The sequence below is a fragment of the Taurulus bubalis genome, assembly GCF_910589615.1.
Source record: "Taurulus bubalis genome assembly, chromosome: 2".
Taxonomy (NCBI): Eukaryota; Metazoa; Chordata; class Actinopteri; order Perciformes; family Cottidae; genus Taurulus; species Taurulus bubalis.
The window spans coordinates 38,792,433-38,815,634 of NC_136590.1; the positions used below are offsets into that span (position 1 = coordinate 38,792,433).

General features: G+C 46.5%; 1 protein-coding gene across 1 annotated transcript in view; it reads left to right on the forward strand.

The window, feature by feature from the left end:
- LOC306733177 (RNA-binding protein Musashi homolog 2-like) overlaps positions 1 to 23,202 on the forward strand; it is a gene marked incomplete at both ends in the record, with an annotated part of 216,215 nt that overhangs the window by 119,381 nt on the left and 73,632 nt on the right. Inside the window, one exon of the mRNA XM_079214377.1 lies at positions 3,621 to 3,669. Within this exon, the coding sequence (XP_079070503.1) occupies positions 3,621 to 3,669 (49 nt within the window). The remainder of the gene's footprint in view (positions 1 to 3,620; positions 3,670 to 23,202) is intronic.

Here is a 23,202-nt window from a genome sequence, read left to right on the forward strand (position 1 = left end):
TTTGCTCTTTTCTTCATTGTCACAAAAGGCCAGGCACTTCGCTGGAGTTCCCATTCCCCTTTTACATAGTGATAAGACAGCCATTATCCTTTGAACCTTTATTTTCACCCAGCCAGGAGAAAAGGAAGAGAGAAAGAAGGAGGAGGAGGAGGGAGGCGGAGGAGGAGGACAGAGAAAGATTTCTTCCCTGAGGTGAGCCCGGCCTCACCTCTGTGTGGCGGGCTTTTTTTGTGAGCAGTGAAGAGGTCCTTAACCTTCTATCAGATGGAGGCACACAGTTGTGTTCTGCTTGAATAACTACATTGAAAAGCCCTGAAGCACGGGAGATGGTTCTATATACTCTGCGAGTGGCAGAGAGAGAGGGAGAGAGAGACTGACCGACCTGCTGGAGTGTGACTCTCACATGATGTGCGCATTCTTTGTTAAAGTGCCCATCAGTGCTTTACTGTGAATCTGTGTTCTTTGTTGTACGGGTCTCGCTGACAGGATGGTCCTCTTCTAATAATGTCGCAACAACACAGTTCACACATTCATATAATACACTTCCTTTAATAGACCTCACTTCATTTTTACAAAGTAGCAGTCTTTCTGCTCTCAGGCAGTAAATGGCTTTACAGTAGCAATGCTATCAATATCAGAGCGCAGATATTTGAATGTCATGTTGCATGAAGGGCTCATCGCCGTTGATGGCTGATGATGCTCAGGGCTGTTTTTTTCTTTTATTTATTTCATAACTCAGTCAGATTTCACTTGTTTGCTTCGATAGCAGCAACAAATGAGGTGGTTATACTCGGCTACATAACAAAACAAACGCATTACATTGTGCTTCAGAGTCATAAATAGTTATGCTGTGTCTTTTTGTTTCGTGGGTGTCGTTTTACATGTGGATCTCACCACCAAATCAAAGAGTAGATTCCCAAAAATTGTTACGAATCAATTTCTGGAACAACCGTTGTATTTAAAAAAAAAAAAAAAAAAAAAAAAGCGCATCAATTTTAAGAAAGACTGAATATTTTTTCCCCGCCGCACGCCGTCGCAGCTCCTTTGGCCGTTCCGGTATTACTTATATTAGATGACAGAAGTCAAACGCTATAAATTTCCGTCTCCCATGTAAATGATCACAGGCTGTCAGGCGCACTTGTCAAATTAAACGTTCTACCATCGTTGGTAAACATGCCATTCCATCTTCTGCTTCTGCAGCGGAGCTTTCACGCTGTCAGATGTGGAGACGTTACAAACAGTTTCTGGTTTCTGAAGCAGATTTCCAACAACAATTTCTCATTTAATTCCAGGACGGTGTCATAATCTGCCTCGGTACTTGATGAAACAATGGCAGGACTATACTGCAGAGGAAGAAAAATAACCCAGAAGTTGCTCTGTGTTCTTCAGACTCAGGCAATAAAATCACAACCCCCCTCTGCACTCCAAATTCCAGTTATCCCCTTCCAATCACTTTAATGCGATTTTCATTAGATCGCCTGGCATGAGACAAAAGGTTAGGTTGCTCGACAATATAAATAAAACTGTTGCTGCAGGTGATATTGCTTGGCAGCTGTTTATTCGCACACTACTTTTGTATCTTCCCCACCATGCGGGTAACACATTTGTCCGACGGCAGACGACATTCTATTTTGCTGCATTTTTTTTGTGTGCGGTGTCAACAGAGGAAATTGTGTTTGAACTGAAGAGCGAGCTACAGTACATAGTATATCCTTTACGGACCGACGTCATGATGACGTCACGGTATTAGCTGGAGGCAAAACAAAGAAAAGAGTTCAATGTAGCGCATACCTTTTGCCGTGACGCAGCGTGAGCCGACGCCAGGGAGCTGCAACATTGGCGAAGCGTTTCAGAGACGGGGAGAAAACAGCACCAGCAATTTAGCTTAGCGCCAGCTAGCCACGGCCGTCAACCTTTCCAAACGGCTAAACTATTCGCAACGTTTTCTCTCCATCCCTGCAACACTTCGCCGGTATTGATAGAAATTCTATGTGACTGACCTTTTTTGAGTTGCTTTGACGTGCCGATGCCGGAATAGCAACTTTTTTCTTTCTGAATTTAAACATCTAAAGAATTATAAGCCCTCAGTTTCGCTTTACTCTCGGAAAATGATTCTAAACTCACAGTAAACAATTCCTTTCCATTGGCCCACAGATTTCCACCGTTAAAAGTCACATACAGAATATCTGCCTTTGTCTTTTGCTCTGGGCTTTAGTTTAAATGTTTCTTCAATGCAACCAATTGTCCCATTTCTGCCAAACGCCTTGCTGCAAACATTCCTTTTATTAGCCCCCCATCTATCCACCTGTAGGCTCCGACTCCCCGCCCACTTCAGGTTCTCTTGTCTTGCAAGGAGTAACAATACCCTGTCCGCGTAGTAACGGACTGCCGAAATGAGTGAAACCTAGATGTACCTCCTCGCGTACGGGTTACTTAAAAATCCACATGACTTTCGCTGGCTATTTCTGCGCAATTTGGAAACATTTTCGGGGAGGTGAAAATAAAGTGCCCGTGAGCCGCATGTGGCCTGTGAGCCGTGCAGTGAGTAACCGGGCCCTGCAAGCTGTGCCAGCATCCCGTGTGCCAAACGTGTGGCAAGAGGGTGGCATGAACAGTGTGCCAGCGCTAGTCTGCCTGGCTGCCAGGCACTTCTCTTTATCCAATCAGACAGTTCGGCTTGAGTGAGACCCCTATTCTTGTCTCTTCCCATCTCCTCCCGAAGCTTTGTCACCCTCCTGTGAAAGACAGGCGCAAGCTTCTGTGCACATCCCCCCCTCCCTCAAGCATCAAGCCTCCTCGGTACACCGTTACACTTACCTAGAGACCGTAACCGGAGAGGGAGCGGCGCAGAGCGTTCCCTCTTTGTTTCTGTTTGCCGCTGTCTTCCCCTCTTTATTTTTACTTTTTCTCCGAAGAAAGAAATTACAGGCTAAATGAGCATGACTCGCTCTTATTTTTAAGCATTTCTTCATAGTTGTATAGAAAGCAAGAGTGCGTCTAGAGATCTGTTTTTCAGGGATGTGTGAAGAAGAAAAAAAGCAAAGCTGTCTGTCTGTCTGTGTGTGGCTTTATTGGACATGATGAGGGATGATATTATGGTGGATGCTGCTGCCGCCGCCGCTGCGAGATGAGGAAGGGATCCCATTTGTCTCACGCTCGCTTAGCGTAATGTGTCCATCTGTCACTCTCCACTGGACCGGACATTGGTGTTCATCAAAATAAACATATTGTCCACACAGTTCTCCACGTCTTTTCCCGCCGCTTGTCATCATTGTTGATTTTGCTACTTTTTTTTTCCCCCCCCCCCCGCCCGCGCCTTTGCCACATCTAATCCAGACCGTGAGTGAAAGCCACCGAGATTGCTGAAATTTATCAAAATTACGAGCTACGGGGCAGGGAAAAAAAGGAACCGGTAACCCGACAATAACCCCGCGACCGCCGAGTGATTATGTAGGAGAGAGGCGCTTAGAAAGAAATAAGCGTAAGGGCGGCGAGAGTTTCAATTCTAAGAATAATTACAGTGAGAAGAATGAGATGTGATTCTATGGAGAGAAGGTCACGTGAGGCACTTGCTAAAAAAGGATTACCGCTAATGTCGGTACTTTTCTTTTGTCTTCCAGGTTGACGATGCCATGCTTATGTTCGATAAGACGACTAACAGACATAGAGGTAAGTGTCGTTTCTCCTGTTTTTGTTGTTTCTTTTTTTTTTGCTCTGTCTGTCTGAAAGGTGAGAAAATAGTCATTTTATGTCCTTTCCCCATGAGATAACACAGAACAGTTCCAATCTTACATGATATTGGGTGTACCGTCTGCTCAACAATGGGAGCGTGTCAAAGTAATCAATAAGCTGGTACGGTGTTTAGAATGTTTGAGTGTGTGCGCGTACAAACGCGTGTGTTTGTGTGTGTGTGTGTGATGATGATGCTGGTGTGAGTGTTTCAGAGAGGTGCTTAAAGGGTGTAAAGATTGTGCGATGGTGGGTGCTGTGCAAGTCAGATAACAGCATCGGATAAGGCCCGGGAGAAGCACTGACTTTATCGCCATCTCTCATCGGCTCCTTATCTGAGATGCGGGGACGTTTCTCTCTCATGCAGAGGACTTTCCAAAGACAGGTTCCCTCCCTGCGCCACAATGCAGCGGTGTGCACCCCCCCTTCCCGGCTGTCACTTATCCCGAGCTGTGTGCACGCGCCCGATGGCTGTTATTGGCTATGAATCCTCACGCTGGTACGTTAGAGGAACTTTTAGGAGACAGACTGTCCCCGGCTGCGTGCATGCATCATTGTGTGCGCGAGGCGGCCGACAGGCACTGACAGGTATTTCCACGAGAGAAAGGAGCAGAGACTCTTCTCTTGTTTGTCACAATAGTCGGCAGAGCCGCCGTCTCAGTGAAGCGGGCCGGGCGCCTCTCTCTCTCTTTCTCTCTCTCTCTCTCTCTCATAAACACGTATAAATGTTTAAGTGCAGTCAGCTCGGATTGAAAGATGTTTTTTTTGAGGGTCGGGGGTTGTCCTGCAAACTCTCTCACTTTCCCTCTCTACTGTATCATGTGTGTGTGTCCGCTGTGCAGACAAACTCTTTGAGTCTGGTAAACAGTTTCTAAGTGTGGAACATGTGAACTGTAGTGGAAGTGATCTCTGGCTTTAAGGGGATTTTGATCCGTAGTGACAGAACCCAGTGTGAGTTCTGCTTTGGGTAGAAGGCTGTTTTTCCTCTCTCTCGCCCTCTTTCTCTCTCTCTCTCTCTCTCTCTCTCTCTACCCCCCCTGTCTGCTGCACTTCCAGCCCCTCTGTGAGAAAGGGGGGGTGCGCGCCACGCTCAGGGAGTGTGTTAGGCGTTTCGCCTTTGGGCAGCGAAATGCCCTTCAAATGAAGACAATGATGGAGAAACAGCCTCCTTGGCAATTTTCCTGATGACAGCGGACGTATTTATATTGAGTGTGACACTGAGGCAGGAGGCAGGTGCAGCACTTGCTGCTGTTGCGGTTTCTTCCAACTAGCATTTTTGATATTTTGTTCCGGTGGCAATTTGAAACAGCGGATATGTGCTGCTTTGCATCTTAAAAAAACAAAAACACGACAGGTCTTCCAGATGAGTTGCATAGAATATTACAGAGCCATAAGAAACATTTAATAATTGATCAGAGCCATTGGTGTGAAAGTGTAATATTAATGGCTCAGCTGCCCCGTGACCACAAAGGAAAGGACATTGAATATATAATCAGTGAAACCAGTGCCTACCTCACTGCTACCTACAGCTCCAGTAATGGGCAACTGGCTGGCCAGCAGTCCAAATCAATTTCCCACCTGTGTTCATTTTTTATCTTTGTGCTAGAATCATGAAAAAGTAATTCTGTATTATTTTTTTCCTTTCTGCAGCACTGCAATGGATAGAAATAACATGTTCTTTGTTCAATCCAGATGTTACACAATGCGATTCTTCTCAAAAAGCCACCGTGCCTATACCGTGATTGCAAGTCCCGGAAATAGCAGTTCACTTTGTGTGGCTCTAATAGCCTCTCACAGCACTGCAGGATCCAGGATTTTTCTCTCAACTAATTCCATTTTTCCATTTTTTTTTTTAACGCTGTCATGCAAATGAAAAGTCCAACTTCCATATAGAATTGGATTGCAACCAAATGGACCCAATACCACGCGCTTGAAGCGATACGATCCACATTAATTAAACATTTGATTGTATCGAAAGTACCCATGCTCTAAAAATAAAACAACAATGAATCAACAGGTGAAAAAAACCAACTGGTCCTCAACCTGTGGCTGTGACAGCATTCTCTTCGGCGAAGGCTCGACAGTGAAAGACTCACAGACGTCCCGACGGATTCTGTGTTTTTGTGTTTGAAGCTGAGCAAGACCAGAGAACAATTGAAACTGATTGCTGACGCTGTGTTTGCCATCATTGTTCTCCGTGACGTTTGCTCTTACTTTCTTTGAGCACTGCTCTGGACTGTGATTCATTTTGGCGTGCAGCGCTAATGTTGTTTTAATGAAGAAAAAAACATCCCATTTTGTGTGCTGAGGACTTTTTTTTTGCAATGGCATCAAAAGAGGTATCGAGTATTGTTTTTCATAGTGGTATTGAATTGAGGTTTAAAATTCACAAACTTAATTCCAAATCTTAGACTAAGGTCTAAGTGGCTCTTTTCTACTGAAGCAAACCAGGAAGAGTCAGTAAGTCAGTACACATTTTATATTTACCAGAGCTCGTTTGAGACCAGTAAGCTGTTGAGAAGAGACTACACACCTACAGCATATTATGGAGCTGTGTACAAAGTAAAGTACAAAGTAAAATTATTCCTTCAATACCAGACGGGGCCGGGTGTCTGAGGAGCAATTCACAGCAGTTAAACGTGATCTCTTGTTAGGCCTGCTGTGGCGCACATCACCTCATCTGAATGTTATCTCCGTGGCTTCTTTATTTTTTTTCCCATTAAGCTTCTCTTTTTTTTTCTTTTTTTTTTATACGCTCAGAGGCTGTGTTGTATATTACGATGATGCCATTGTATTTTGTTTGGACGAGTTTATTGTGTATGAGATGCATGATCGACACTGGATTGTAAGTGTGTTTTCTTTGGGGCTGTGGCGAATGGGATAGAGGACAAACGTCACACTCCACTAGTAGCAGCATTGTCCTTCAGACGGTCCCTGCGAGGCTGGTGAAACGACAGCCAGAGGAGACATTCTCTACCCTTCTCGTCTCGCTCTCTACTTTTTTTTTTTTTTCTCCTACTCTCTATCTCGCTCGGTCATTCGGTCTTATTCTTTCTTTCTTTTCATTTACACAGTCTCACTATTTCTGTCCCCGCGCCATCTCCCCGCCCCGCCTGTCTTCGCCATCTCGCCGCTTCCCTCCCTCTCCCTCTATCTCTCTCTGTCTCTCCTGCTAGAGGACACTCGCTGTAAGCAAAGCTCCTCACAAAGGCTGCACACCATCTCCTTGGCATTTAAAGGAGTAGAATACGGCCAATTGTGTTGGAAATTGAACTCTCTAAAGCCTCCCTTCCCACTGCAGCGGTTCATTGTGGGTGAGTTCAGTGTCTTTGGTGAGCAGCTTGGGCTGTCCAGAGGTTGATGCCAGAGGGCGCCTATTGTTCCATGGTCCACTGCAGTGTCCCCCGCCTCCCTTCAACCTTGCCTTTTTTCCTCTCCTGACACTCATTTTGTGACGGAAAAGAGAGAAACGGGAAATGTGCGTGCGTTTTGTATTTTGCGGTGCTTTTCTCTCAGTTTGTGGTCTGTGCAGCAGTGCAGGAGGTCCAGACTACAAAAACAAAGGTTGCGTCCCGAGACCAGGCCACGAGCACGGCCACGGCCACGGCCGCCGCCATGCGTACCCGCCGCCATTCCCACCGGCCTCGACGTCACTTCACATGCCGCCCCTGGATGACAGGACGAGCTGCACAAGCGGGAAATGAACGCTTCTGGAAAAGCCCCGAGACAAAATCATTCTGTCATTTTGTAGCCTACCCCCCATCCCCCGATCCAGGCTGACATTTGATTTATGATCTGAAATGTGATTTTACTGTCAAGTACAATTGGCGGTGAGTGTCGCCGAGGTGAGACAAACGGCATCTCTTCGAGGAGGGGACGGAGGCTGCGATGAAAGAGCCATCCGCCGACAGCATCGGGGTTTAATGCGCGAGTTTAAAGGCGCAGTCGATGATGGATGGATTCTTTGTCCTGCTGCTCACACGCATCCTTCATTAAGACCGCACTGTAATTAGCCCTGGTTCTATGCCACATTACCACTCCCCTCGTCATCGTCAGCGAAACCCCCCTCCACATAACTCCACACGCGTAAGCCACACAGGACCACATTTAAAGTGGAGGGACACATAGTCTTGATGTACAGCCCCTCGGATTTGATTATTCACAAGCAGTTTCTCTGCATCGCATCGTGATCCGCACCAATCCCTAAAAAGATAAGCATATACAATGCAAATGAGTGCATCGTGGTCCCAAAGCCAAATTACAATCTTACGATTATAAGCAGCTGATTAATTGGGTCAAAACGGCATGCCACAGCCAGGGATTGTTTGATTTCCTGCTCGGCAAAAATCTGTCCTGCCATAAATTAGTGTGATCCCCGCAGTTTTCATCAAGTTTTTAGTTTTTCGCAAGTTTTTTTGAGTGCTTTGAAGTATTGAAGGTGGCACCTTTTATGTATTTTGGGGTGACACACGCATTCTCTTTACCTTTTTTTTATTATTTTTTTATTTTAATTGCGCCATTAAGAACGATGATGAAATCCCAGGGTAACTTTCTTTCATATTGTTTTACAATAGTTTGTCACCACACAGCACCCATTAGTGTGGCTCTATAATGACTGTGTGACTGATCGCAAGACAAATTCCTTCTTTATTTGAATGATGCAAGTAATAGTAATGTGCAACAGTGTTGGGGACCGGGATGAAGAAGAGGAGGCTCTGAATTGTTTCAGTCGCGCGGCTGCTTTATATGTGAGAGCCAGATGAGCGAGGCCTGTATTCAAAGCCATGTTCCTGGAGAAGAAGGGGATGCTTGGATTTTTTTGTGCGAGGACGGGGGCCAAGGCTGTGTGAATTTGTGTTTAGCCCCCCCCCCTCCCCTTTTTTATTTTTTTTCCTGTGAGCTTAAAGGGCTGGTTTTCTTCTTGGCAGACGAACAGAAGGCTGCATTGTGTGTGTCTGTAATCTCTTTACCTGGATTGGCAGCAAAGCTAGCAAGTGCAGCTCCCAGTGTGGAATTGGCACTGAGGAGTCAATGTCACACTGAGCGAGCTGCCTTCCAAACAACCCAAAACTGGTTGTGTCTCTGTGAGTCTGTGTGTGTGTCTGTGTGTGTGTGTGTGTGTGTGTGTGTGTGTGTGTGTGCGGATGACAGCGTGCAGTTTTTGTTTTTTCTTCGCAATTTGTGTCTTTGTTCATTTCACAGGTGATATCTACAGCCCCAGCATAAGCAATGCGTAGACAACAAACCCAAGCCAATGAATATGCCACACAGTCCAACTTTCTAACAACATCATATTATTATTATTGTGGTGTTTTGTGTGTCGCAATTTCAGAACGGCACTTTCGAGAGCTAAAGTCTTTGCCCCGGGATACACAAGCTCATAGTGCAACAAAGGCTCAAGTGGTATTAGGTGTCATTCCACACTAACTATTTGACATAAATTCGCCTCTCCCTCCTCCCTGTGTGAGAAGAAAAAAATAATTGGCCTCATTATCTTTCATCTCTTTGGCATATTACATTCATTATTTTATACAAAGACTGCCAGTATGAGTCCTGTAACCTGGGAAGCGGAGCTGCGCCTCCACAGGTTAACTGTTGCTCCCCTGGAAGAAAAAAGAAAAAAAAAGCCCCGGTGTTTGACGTCACCACAATGCCTCATCAGCCACCGGTGCTAGGGATTGAACATGGCCGACTGAGCAGAGGCCTGTCTGCAAAGTGATTGCTGGCTCAGGAGAGTGGGGTGGGGGGGGGGTGTACAGTTTGAGAAGAAATGGATGGAAGGGGGCAAGAAAAGAGACTGGAAAGAAGGGGGCCTGAGCACAAGAACAAGTAGGGTGAAGGCTTGGTGAGGGAGAAAGAGACGGAAATAGAAAAAATAGGAAAGAAGAAGGAGCACCTCAACGGGAAGCCTCCGCCTGCTGGCTCCTCTGGCTGGAAGCTGCCGCCGATGGCTTCAAAAGAGCGCCAGGCAGTCTAGGCCTCTGCTTCTAGCAATTAGAGATCACTCCAGCGGATGCCTCCTGGCCAGCCTGCAAATCCCTCAAAAATACCCTCTGATTACTACTGTAGGACACAGGCTGTTTACCAAATGGGTCTAGCACTGCTGAGAGTGAGGTTTGATAATGCCTCCTTTTGTTCAGGCAAGAGACAGTGCGGGGTCATTCGAGTTTTCGAGATGGCGCGGCTTCAGAGATCAATTTCCACCAGCAGAAGACAAGTTTAACCAATTCCTTAATTCCTCATCCAAACAGCTCTGTAAGCAAATGGCCGGTGCTGTGTGTGTTTTCTTTGTTTCTTTACAAGAGAATTAAACCTATTTGAACAGAACTTCAGCAGCACTTTAACGAGGGCCAGGTCTTCTTTGATGATTAATTTCCCTCTCCGCAAATCCCTTTTTAAACAACTGAATCCCCGCCGGTTCCACAGGAGCCGCGGTGTTTACAGATGGCAGCTCCTCTGTGCTCCGCGACTACTGTATAGCGGCGGCACTGATGCAGAGTAAAACAATCCCCCGCCACGCCCGACTTCACTGATTGACACAGCATCCGCGTCGAGTGTGAATCAGATATTCCTGCACTTTTTTCCCCTTGCGTTGCCTCGGCCCCGCCAACACGAGCCGACATCATTGCGTTCCCCCTCACCTTGACAGACCTGGTATTAGCGATTAGTGTGAATGTCATTTAAATGGCAGAGCTAATCACACACTCCGGGTCTGCCTCCACCTGAGGGGCCCCCGTACGCCATGGGTCATAATCACGTCGACAAAGGAAATAATATGTTTAGATGTTTATCCGCTCTTAATAACTGCTCTTAGACGAGCTAGCTCCGTGCCTCATGGGTACAGCATGAAGCAGGGAGCCTGGCCTCTGGCCTCGTCCTCCTCATGGTGTTTGTTGTGATCCACGTCCCCTGACACCCGTGACCCGACAGGCCTCACCTCAAAATCAACACCGGCATCACAGTGGTAGCTGTGTACATGTCTGCCAGTGTTCGCCGATGAGCCCAATGAGACGGTTTGACAGGTAGGTGATTAAACACGAGAGAATCCTCCTCTCCTTGTCACCTGTCTGTTTTCTCCTGCTGACATCTGCCCCCTCTATCAATGCTGCTGGAGTGCGCTTTTTCTTTTTGGTGGGGGGTTTCGGCGCGCCTTAACCGAGCGGATGGGTTTGGTTTTGAATTAGAGTCTGCTGTGCCGGCCCTGCACGGCCACTGCAAAGGAGGGAGGATGGAGGCAGGAGATTGTGGAGGAAAGCCTGGGGTTTTAATCTCTTCCCCATGTTTATCTCACCACCAGGAGACAAACCGTGTGCCATTAAAAACATCAGCTACTCCCACTGGTTGGCTGCGCGGCCGCACCTCTGAAGACATTTGAAGGACGAATTGAAAGCGACAAAGGAGCGGGGGGGGGAAAAATGCCGGAAAGGCACATTTGTGTATGATAGCCATGGTCTGATTTGTTTGTGTGTGTGAATTTGGAAAGCCGTATTGATTCGAATTTTCCTTGGATATACCGTGTGTGAATGGAAAGGCAGGGTTGTCACGCGTGTGTGTGTCTACTGCATACTCGCAGTGTATATATATTCTCTTTTCAAAGCAGAAGCGCAAAAAATATAAGCAAACATCTTTGGCCTTAGCTGCTACCACGCGGAATCAGTCTCTTCAGGAAATGAAAATGCCAGCTTGGAATTGTCATCATATTGAGAGTTGGCCAACCTTTAACCTTGTAATACCCCCACAGCTTCTCTATTTGTGACCTGCTGGATGCTCTTAGAAAGTGAAACCATCAGGGAGGATCCACTGCTCACATCATCATTCTCAGAACACCTAATAGTGGATTTACCAAGGTTAAACCTCCTGTGAGATTGCAGCCGCCCATGACCTACCTCGGAATACCGAGTTTACATCCACTCGCACGCAAATACGCCCACACACACACACACACACACACACACGAAAAGACACAGGTCGCTGCGCGTGAGACACACACAGCCAAGTATGTTCTGCACGGGCGAGCTCACGTTAATCTGGATAATATACAGCTATTTAAAACGTCCAGATATTTGAAAAGATATAGTGTTGTTTTTGCATCTATCGCGCATGAGGCGGTTCCAGGGACAGACAGGAGAAGCTTCCCCTGTATTTTTACGGCCTGATTGGTGCCCACCCAGGCGTCTTACAGCTGAGCGCAGCACACGGGGGAATTATCTAAGTGTCTGCTGAGTGCAGTGTTAGTAAAATATGTCGCTTCGTGTCGTATTTTTTTGTTGTAAACGTGCTGATCGCGTGGACATGTTGTTGATAGCCTCCACGCCCACAGATGCACTGCAGGGACTTCTCTGCCCACCGCGCAGTTGTGCCCTTTTTTTCTGTTCTGAAAAGATTTCTACTGATTTCATACACGTGAAAAGTCTTTGTGATGCAGCCCTTTAAGATAAATATGGTTCCCTGTTGTTTCAGGGAAAAGTAAAAAGACTATTTTGAGTCCACTGCAATTGTTAAATTAAAAAACGTAGAGTTAGTTTCCAGATACATTAACGTCTACATTTTTTATATCTTTATAACGATGCTTGTGAACTGTTGCTGCTGATGATGTACATGAAACTGATTTGTCGTAATCCTTCTCATTACTGTGTACCGATAGATGGTCTCTGATGTATATACTTCAGAGGCATAGGAGAATAATTTACATTCACAGATGGCATTTAAAACCAGTCACTGGTGTTTCACTTGAGTACAAAAACAACAGCAACAACAACACAAAACACAATTATTTCTGCTGCTCCTATTAATTAAAACACAGTTGGGGCCGTTTTGTTGAATGGTATGTCTTAGAATTTTAATATCTCATTCTAGCCCTCAATAAATTCATCTTTTCAAGGGATTTTCCACGGCTTCACCATAACTTTAATATAAACTACCACGTTCCGATAGAAAGGGACAGCACGAAACCCTCGAGCCTCAGCACAGCTGCTTTGAAGTTGGTGTTTTCACTGCCCCTCTTCAGTTTAATGGCTGTCCGAAAATACACCAATCCACACAGCTGTAAATCACAATCAGCTGTTGCGCCGCAGCAATCACTTCTCACCCACCGAGAGATTCAAGAGTCAGATTACATCACCTTCAGTCCGGGCATCTAATCTTCAATTAAAGGGGGGAAAGAGCCACCTCGGGTTTCTTCCCTCCATTTGTTTTGTTCATATTCTTGTGTCTCATGTCATTCTAAGTGCTCAGCCAACACGCCAGTCATCCCCCAATTCTCAGAGCCATCCTCCCGCCTCCACTCTGCTGGCACGCCTCCGTGACGTCCCGTGTTTACTTGACCAACCTTCGCCGCGTAGCCCCGCTGACTATACCTGCGGCTGATTGGCCTCCCAACACCCCTGCTGGTTCGCCACTTAAACTGTTGTAGGCGGCTCTTTTTTGAAGTGAAGCTTTTTAAACGGAAGCAGCCAAAACAATCATAGCACCGCAGGGTACATCCCGGCACCGGCTGGTATGTTGCCAGACGAGATAGACTCGCTTGGTTTTTGTTGTTGTTGTCGTTTCTGAGGCGCGTATTCGTGAAAAGCACGAAAAGAATGAAGCGTCGGTAATAACCAGCTACTCTGAAGGGGGCACGCAGGCTGCTTCATGTATTTGTGTCTTGACATGCCTGAGACGGACACGCAAACACACTTAGACCGTTACGTAACGACTTCTTCCGACAGAAGATAAAGATGCATTTGAATATGGCGAGCTCCCCCCTCCCATCACACAGCTGCCGTGATGACCTGTGATGGTCAGCTCTGAGTGTGTGTGTGTGTGTGTGTGTGTGTGTGTGTGTGTGTGTGTGTGTGTGTGTGTGTGTGTGTGTGTGTGTGTGTGTGTGCCTCTGCACTGTAATAAGGGTTGCCTAGCCAAGCGTTGGTGTCAGGGCGGAGATGCCTGGCTCATTAGGTACCATGGCAGGATAATGTATGAACGGAGCTCGTGAAGGAGAGAGTGAGCAATAGAGGGAAAAGGGGAGCAGCCATTGTTCTCCCTCTTCTCTCTCCTTTCTGTCTCTCGCCTCCTCCTCCTCCTCCTCCTCCTCCTCCTTCTTCCTCGCTGCCAGTTTCTTCTTTGTGTGTGTGTGTGTGCGCGCCTGTGGATATTTAGGTTCCCTGGTCACATTATGCCCCTGTTTTCCGGTGCAGAGCTGCCACTCGGCGGGTTGCTACCATTTATTCATAAATTAATGAATTTATTGGTTTATTAAATTTAATTCATTGCGTCTTGCATGGCGCTTGTTTTTGCGGCTCTGCTGCTCGATTGACAGGTTGCCAGTCATGGTGAGATTCCATATCCCATCGGCGTCACGCAGCAGCACGTTGCTAATTGAGTTGAATGCGTAGCTCGTCTCCCCTCAGTGCATCCATCTGTCGCCGTCTTGTCATCAGTTTGTTCGCACTTGACAGGTTCCAAGTCGGCCTTTCTGTGTTTAACTGTGCGCCGCTGTGTAGGTGCGCTCTGTGTTTTTATTTATGCAAGGGAGTGCGTGTAGTACAATGTGATATAAAATGGGTGGCTGCCTGGGGGCCCGTTCCCCGTATTGTGTGGCGTGCCCCACTGTCGAGCCCCGCGGAGAACAAGCCCTCAGCCAGCCACCCTCTTTTACACGACATTGGCCACTGCACGTATTGATGCAAAAAAAACTAACTAACAAACATGCAAACACCTCATATCAGTGGATATGCAAGGGCGTCAGATTATAGGGGTCGTGGATGACACACAGCTGGTAGAGACCCTTGACATGGCAGCCCTCCAATAGTTCATCAGGTCACAAAGGGGCGCATGCGGGGATGATGATGATGATGATGTTTTTTTGCCTCTGTGGAATTGGCGGTGCAGTTGCAGAGAAAGAGTTGGCATGGGTTTGAGTTCATTCGTGCGTTGTGGCCGCGTGAGCGCGCGCTCTTCGGGCCTGATTTATATCGGGCCCCTGCTGAGAGGGGGGGAGAGAGAGAGAGAGAGAGAGAGAGAGAGAACTCAAAGGACCCGAGAAAGTGCCCGTGTGATGTGCTCTCTCCCATCAGCAGATGGATGGCGTCTACGGTGCGTTTTACCAGCCGCACCTTCATCACCACCCTTTCATCGCATTCTCTCAAAGTTGCGTGTGCGCGATTAAAAAAGGCAGAGAGAAAGAGAGAGAGAGCGAGAGAGAGAGAGAAAGGAGGAGGGGGAGGCGACGCGTCGATGGCACTTCACACGGCAGCGTGTGTCCCGGCTTTGATACGGTTGCGAGCGTGCCGTACGACTGGGGCGAGAAAAGGACGGCGCTCTGTTTTTGAAGGAGGAGGTTCACTGCGCTCCTCTGTCATCAAGCTTTGGGAGGGGACTCGGGAGCCTCGAATATTTTTTTTGTAGGCCCCGAGTGTTTTCTCGATTCCTCCAGAGGCAGCTCCTCTGTCTGCCTGTGTGTGAGCGATTGTGTCTCCCTGTGTTTGTGTACTCGGAGCATGCGGGAACCAACTCCTTACGCACCACAAATGAGCAGCTGCCTTATCATCAATCCCGCCTTTCACGCTCATGTGAACTTCATTATAAATAGATACTACTCGGGGAGGTGGGTTGTGTGTGCGCGTGCACGTACATTTGCATGTGCGCGCACCCCCCCCTCTCTCCAAACTGCCACAGTTGAAGAGCAGTTGCATCAAAGGCAGCTGTCTCTCATCTCACATTATCTCCGTCATCTTTTCCTCGCAGCTTCACGCGATTCTTTTTTCTTTTGCTTCCTCTCCTGCGCTCCTCCCTCTCTCTCCCTCTCTTTTTTATTTCTCACTTTTTACCACTGTTGCTGCTCTACCTACCTGCCAGGGACATTCTCATTCAAAGATTCTTTTTTATTTATTTTTCTTTAGATTCATTTGCCAATTCTGGAGAGTTCAAATTTGTGCTTTTAATGCCGCTTCAAAGGATCCATTTCACAGGTTCTTCCCTGTCCAACAACCTGCAAAACCCAGTCCCACCCCACCACCACCACCACCACCCAATCCATCAGACAGCAGCAGCCAGCCTCACCGACTCCTGCCTCATTTCTCATAAATTAGTCTTACCTCTCACACACACTTTCTCTTTTGTTTCTCGCTCTTACTCATTCCATTCTCCCCATGCCCTCTCCCGCCTTCCATCTCTCTCTGGTCCTCACATTTCATTTTTCTTCCTACAAATGCCACACAGCAGTCCCTTAAGAAATGTCATTTCTGTCTTCTCCTTTTGTTCTGTAATTTCTCCGTGTCCCTCCTCCTCTCTTGGGAATTCATTTATCGTTCGCTGTTCTCCTGTCCCCAGCTCTCTGATCTCTCTGTCTAAGTCTCCCTCTCTCTGTCTTTGTCTCTCACACTCCACTTCCCCATTTCTCTCCCTCTTGCACACAGGTAATTCGGTAAAATTGTGAAATGGCGTATATTGGCATGAATATTGGCATTGGTTGATGTTTTTTTTTGCCAAATCAAAGCATTGATGACAAAAACGTGTTTGCCACATCAGGATTTGATAAAATTACGAATTATCGAGGTAGGATTTGCGTATCAAATTTACAAGGTTGATGTTTTTCTTTTTTAAATTTGATCATGAAACTTTGTTTTGTTGAAAACAAGAAAGGTCCAACATCTGGAACAGTAAACAGGCAACATCAGAATAGATGGTGCCATAGTTGGAACCCATTTACACAACACAATCATTCCAGAAACTCATAAACACCTATGATATATAATGTCTGCTCATATTTAAACTGGCAGGCGTATCCATACCAGCCATTGAGGTTTTTTTACGCCATGAGGTTTGCATACCAGCGGTCAAGATGGCAAATTAGCTTCGACAACCACTTTGCATTGCCACCCAGCACAGAAAAAAAACCAAGAAGCCATTTTAAGAACAATCGGCGGTTATCTTTCCCCCTCCGGTACTCGTCAGATAATCCTTGTCACAGAGAGACCCTCAGATCGAGCTTGGATGCTTTGGAGGAAATTGGTAAGATGTATCACAGAAATCCAATGCGTCAAATTTGATTCTGATTCTTCTGTGCGGGGTAAACCATCACACGCTGCACACATGCTCCCTTGTGGTCGGAGAACCAATTTGTTAGGCCTCTGACATCAGACTAGCCGGCTTTATGAGAACGCACAGGTCTCAGCCCCCGACGTTCAAACGCATTTGTCCCATTTGCTGCGGACCGAATTTAGTTGTGCTTACGTTGACGGATTTGAATCCACAGTTTCATCATCGCGGCGTTTTTTGGATGTCGACGCGTAGCAGCAGTTTTTTGGGGAAGGAAATCTCGCACTCAGGATCGGAATATCCATGTATCTGGAATTAGACGTGGATCAATAATGTAACGTTGGGGTCAGATGGAGCTGGACAAATTCTGCTCTGCGTGCGCTGCTGGCGGTCTTTCTTTGAATCTTAAACATGGCTCTACAGAACACTTGATGAATGGATAATATAATGATCTCTCTCTCTGTCTGTCTTTCTCTCTCTCTTTGTCTCTCTCTGTCTGTCTCTCTCTGTCTGTCTCTATCTCTCTCTCTCTCTTTGTCTCTCTCTGTCTGTCTGTATCTCTCTCTCTCTGTCTGTATTTCTCTGTCTGCGTCGTTCAGTCTCTCTCTCTCTCTCTCTCTCTTCTCTCTGTTCCTGAGCCTTTTTTTTTTTTGCCAAACCAGAAGTGACTCTCCCCCGGTGGATCTCTCGGTGAAAAGATTCCACTTGAGAACAGTTCTCTGGCGTGCAGGCATGCAGGCACTTGTGTTCCATCAAAATGCTAATAATATCATCTGCAATATCCAGAGCAATATTATTCTAGTGCTAATTGGTGGAAAAAAAATGTTGATGGGAGCACCTGCCCACCCCGCTACTCAATTATTTTTAATTACAATGGCTGTAATAAAAGGGAACAAATTGTGTAATGATCAATGTTTCCTCGGCGAGGTGACAGTTTTGCTCTTATTTGCTTTAGCGCGGCCGCGTGCGGCTCATTCAGATGGCAGGGAGATACTTGTGTTTGAGTCGAGCAGCTCTAAGTGAACGTGGGCTCCTCCAGGGAGGAACCTCTCTCCCCTTTTCGGTTTCATGCGCCATGATTTATTCCTCACACCACACGTCGCTAGAAGTGGTCTTTGGGCGGTTCACGCGTGCCGATAGGCGCCGCGCTGCCCCCGCGGCTCCTCGTGATCTCCTCACTTGAGAGTGTGGCCTCGCCGTCATACATGTGTGTGGAGGAAGAGAGGGCGATATCGTGAAAAAAGAATGCCTGAATAGAGTCGCTGCAACTAAAAAATAACTGCGAAAGATAGGGGTGGGGGAGTGGGAAAAAAGAAAGAATCCCTGTCTTGCAAATTGTCAAATTAACTTTTTTCTTCGCAGTGGCTGGTGAGAGGGGTTATTAATCGCTTTATTTTGGGGAGTTCTTCCTGAGTATATGTCAGTTTTTCTGGCTGCCTTCAAGGTGATAATGCTCTCCGGCTGTTGCCCCCGGGGACTGCTCCATCTTATTAACTTGTCTTGGGAGACAGGGCTGCCGTGCGGCCTGCTTTACGGCCTGCAGGGACGGAGAAGGGCCACTAAGTCTTGTCTGTGTCTTCTTCGGCCCCAAGCATCCCCCCCCCTCTCCGTACGTCTTTGTATTCACGCGTGGACCGGCGGGGTGTGTGTGTGCATGAGCTTGCACATGCCCGACTGAACCGAGGGGGGAATAGTTAAGCAGTCGAGAGAGACGCTGATTAAATATAATCACTTAGTCTCCGTGATGGATCGTGTTTGGCGACACAAAGTTGCTGGTGTGGAGTTAAAGAGGTTGGATCCACATCCAGGAGAGGCATGTTGGGGAAAAAGCTACATTTCAGATAGCTGTGCTTTCTTTCTCCCACATGGGTACCGTATTCCTTACAATGGAGTCGTTTTGTTTTGTGGTAAGATGAGGACGGGGGTCGCTGGGGTTAAGCAAACCGATTCGGCAACCTGCTGCGGCCGAATGGAACTAGCGGATTGTGGAAACCCCTCCAGATTGCAGGGACAAAGAAGCTGTATTGAACGCGAGTCAGTCCTGATGTGGCTAATAACCGATCCCTAGTTGCGAGCGCAGTATAGCGTCAGGCCTTCTTCACCCACAATGGCCACCATCGAGGTTGTATTGATGATTTAAGTGGACGCATGGACATATGCAGCAGGTAGGCCTGCAGACAAACTAGTGAACCAGCAAGGGAGTGTAAGGTGGGGAGAACACGCAGGATAATGCAAACCCATAACTTCAACAGGAAGCTGCATCCAGATGTTGCCTATGGAGCTTATCTGACCAGTGGATATTATTTTTCACACAAACACACACACAAAACGCGAATGGAAAAAGAACTATCCAAGACACCTGAACCAGAGCGTGCCAGAAACTGTCAAAACTCAGATGAGGTGGCACAAACACGACAGATGCGTAGGTGTGTTTTGTACGCGCACACTCTGCAGTTTATAGCCCCAAAATGCCAAATTGGCTATTAACCTTCCTTTTTTTTTTTATCCATTAGTTTTAGTATGTGGCATTTTTTTCCAGTGTGTTGTATATGGGCATCTTTCATAGTGCCACTTCTAATAAGAAACAAAATTGTGTGGCACTCGGGTAAAAGTTGCATTCTGGCGGGCAGGAGGAAGACAAATGGCAGGTGTCTGCAGCGCGGCCTGTTAATCCCCGCGCGTTAAGTCTGCCTGAAATGACACACTATATGGAAAGAGAACTGTCGCAGAACATTGGCTTTCAAAGCAGCGTAATGTTAAAAAAGGACAAAGAAAATCAAACCTCACTCCTGTTTACTTAATGTCTAGTTTGTGTTCGCAGAGAAAATCAATCTTGGAAAGATTTACCAAATGTAGACAAATTAGCCGGCATAAATTAGCCAGAGCATATTCATTACGCCCATCTCTCAGTGGAATACGCCGCCCGCTGCAGTGTCTTTACCGTTTAACTGCACTATCATAAATGTAATCATGTATTTAATCTTATAGTGTCTGACGGTGATAAACTCTGCCTCTTAACCATTTCACAGTCCATACCAATAATGCAGGTACACACACCCAAATCTGAATTCTCTCCCCACATATTTCGTGTGTTTTAGTGAGCTTAACCTCAGTTTGAGCCTCTGAGCTCATTTTTCAAACCGCTCCTTATTCTGCCCGTGTTCAGCTTCTGTGTTATTGTCCTGTCTTTCATGCATCAATAGATGGATTATTATACATCCCTGTTTGTAATTGGAGGGCAGGTTAGACAAGAGGATAATTAAAAATAGTGTGTGTAGCTACTCCATCTACTTTCTGTTACTTTCTTGATGTGCGTGGCTCGCTGCGTTTCCCTGCCCTCCTTTGTCCTCCAAGTTAATGTTGTTGATGTGGCACTTACTGAGGACACACAGCCTCGCTGAGACACACACACACACACACACACACACACACGCAGTTGTGGAAGATCTTACTTCTGCCAGAGTGGATACAGCAATGTTTTACACTTATGAGCTAAATTGTCATGTTATTCTGGGTCTTGATTTATTTCGGATTGGTTCACATAACTTTAGTGAAGGAGCAAAGCGGAGCTGATTTGTCAATTGATGGAAAATTAATACTTATTTTGAAAATCGGTTCATATTTTTTTATTAAGGTCTTATCCATGGTTTATCTTTGTAGATTGAAATGTTTTGGGATCCTGGACTTCTGTTTACCACGTCACGCATGGATTTGGTAACTCGTGATGGGCATTTAGAATATTTTTTTTTACAAAGTCTTGAATAAATCAATTATTTAGAAATGAAACACAAACTCAGTTGCTGTCCAAAAGCAACAGACTCAGTCACTGCGGGTTACTGGATGTAACGTGTGTATGTTTAACCCTATCTAATGAAGGCTGGAGATAACCATAAAAGGATTATTATTTCCTCTGGAAAGCTCGCGGTTGCAGCAGAGATAATGTTAGAGCTCAGACAATATTGCATGGGCTGACAGGTCGGGTCCCCAGCTGGCAAAGGCTGACCACACTCGGATCGTAGTATCGCCTCCAGCAACAGGAAAATTGGAATGACTGTGGCAAAGTCATGGATACAACCACCAAGACGTGAGCAGGGAGCCATGTGTTTGTGTCCGCGAGTCTGGAGGCCAGTCCTCATTACAGTGGCTGGTAAAATATTACAGTTCAGCTGACACTGTCTAAGTGAATTGTCCAGAGCGGTTTTGACAGCTCGTGGAAGGCAGGGCTGGATTATGATGGATGATGACAACAGGGGTGGTGCAGAAGGAGCGTTGATGTGTTTTGTTGCTCATGCAAGAGCTAATACGTACACCTAATGTGGTGCGGTTTGGGCTGGCGGTGTGCAGACGCACTCGCGTGGAGATGCCTGATGGGTATGTTAAAATGTTGTTCCTACCTACAGAATTCGTTCAGGGCCCTCACAGACCCAAATGGTCCTCTCTCCGTGAAAAGGGGAAAAAAATAAAGTCTCATTACTGTTGTTTGCCATTCCGTCTGCTTTTGCGATACTATTCTTGCGTCATTCGCGGCTCGCTGTTTGTGGGAGAGGTATCCACACCTAAACAGTTAGGTGTCATTGGCTTCCTGTTTTCCTATCAATACAGTTTTATGTCACGAACATAAATAGTTCCTGCTGGCAAGTGGGAAAATTAATCCAGCTATTGAGGAAAAGCTGACTGCAGTCTTTTAAAGCTTCAGTCTCCTTTTTTTTCCATCAATATAAAAAAAAGCCAATGAAAAATTATCAAAGGCAATATCAAAGCACAAAAAAATATGTTTTTCTTGGCAAAAACTGAACAGACCGCTGACCCTCACATGCCGTCTTAACTTTTCAGGGGGCAGAATAAAGTAAACTCATTGAACTGCTTGTACTGTGTTCAGTGCAAAAGCCCTAAGAAGTGTTCACAGCACTGTTGTCCACAACATGCTCGATGAAAGTGATATAAATCAATCTGAACGTCAAAGCTGCTGGGCTTTCAAAGTCGCTGTGGTTGTGTGTGTCTGAGTATATTTATATGTGAGCGTGTGTGTGGAGAGAGATAGAGAGACTGAGCCTTTTATCAGATAGCTACGCCTACCATTTTAGGGTGAGAGTGAGTAATGGACACCAGCACCCGGGTTGTAAAGGACTGAATCTGAATCCTCTCCACTCAACGTTTACTTACATGCGCTAAAATACCGGATACATCTAAATATCCGGTCTAGATGGAAGGACCTCTTCAAGCAAAGCTCTTTTTCTTCCTCTATTTACCTGCGTGTCTCCTTCTATCCTCTGTGCACATTAAGGCAGGGTCAGTGTATTAGAGGGTTTGAACGAGTGGGCCCAGAATGATGTCGACCTTTCTTCCTCCTGCCCTTCGTTGGAGCAGATGGGATAAGGAGAACACTTCATCCCCAGGTTCACCGGTCTTTTGGCTTATTCTGGCGTGGCCAATCCATCTCCCAGTAGTCACTGTAGCTTCTGGGTCCGCGCCCGTTCTCCTTTCCTCTCGTCCTCCCTCCAAACACGAACTTGTTCACTCATTTCCATCCTTCCCTTCCTCCCTCCTTCTCTCTCTCTCTCTCTCCCGCTCGCATCCACTCTCCTCTTCTCAATTTGGCCGCCAGGGAGGTGTGTGGCACTGAAGCAAGCATTATTGATAGAGCATCTGTTTAGACATGGTGCAGGATCGGTGGCATGTGGGCGAGCAGCTGGGGGTTCGAGCAGGGGAGACATTATGTCATATTACATATCTTGATATGTTTCGTTCACTTGTACGCGTGCCCGTTTCACAGGCACACACACTCCCGCAGACGCCGAGGAAACACAAACATATTCCGCCGCCGCCTTCCGCAACACGATGATTGGTTTCCATCTTAGCTTGGAAGATGTGGGGACCCGGGCCGGTTCGCTACAAGGGTGGTTTAAATAATTTATGGGCCGTGTGCTAGAAGTTGTCTAATGTCACTCACTATACTGTGCAGCAGCAGTTACAAAAGTCATTTTTAGAGGCCGTTTCAGACCAGGGAGCCAGAGGCGAATATCCTGGCATCATGGCTTTATTGGGGCAGCCAGACAGACAGAGTAGCCCTATCCAGATAATCACCACACATCTCTTCTAGATGGCCAAACTTGTCAAAGCTCCTGCAGCTCACTGCCAATAGATTTTCATCCTTGGCAGCAGATGAAACCGAGGTTTTTATGACATTTTAAACTACACAAAGTCTGCGTGGTGGATCTATGTAGCAACGAAGTGGCAATATTTTCATCATTTGATGCACCGTCTTCTTTTCTGGCATCAGTAGGAGCGGTAATATGGTTGTCCCCCTATATGTGTTTGACTGCATCTAGTTCTGGGTTCCTATAACATAGAACCAGTTCCCATTTGACGAACCATTAAAAAACAGTCATAATTTGTTTTGCAAATGACTTTAGAAGTTGTGACAGACTGCCGAAGGCTAAAATTAATAAGATG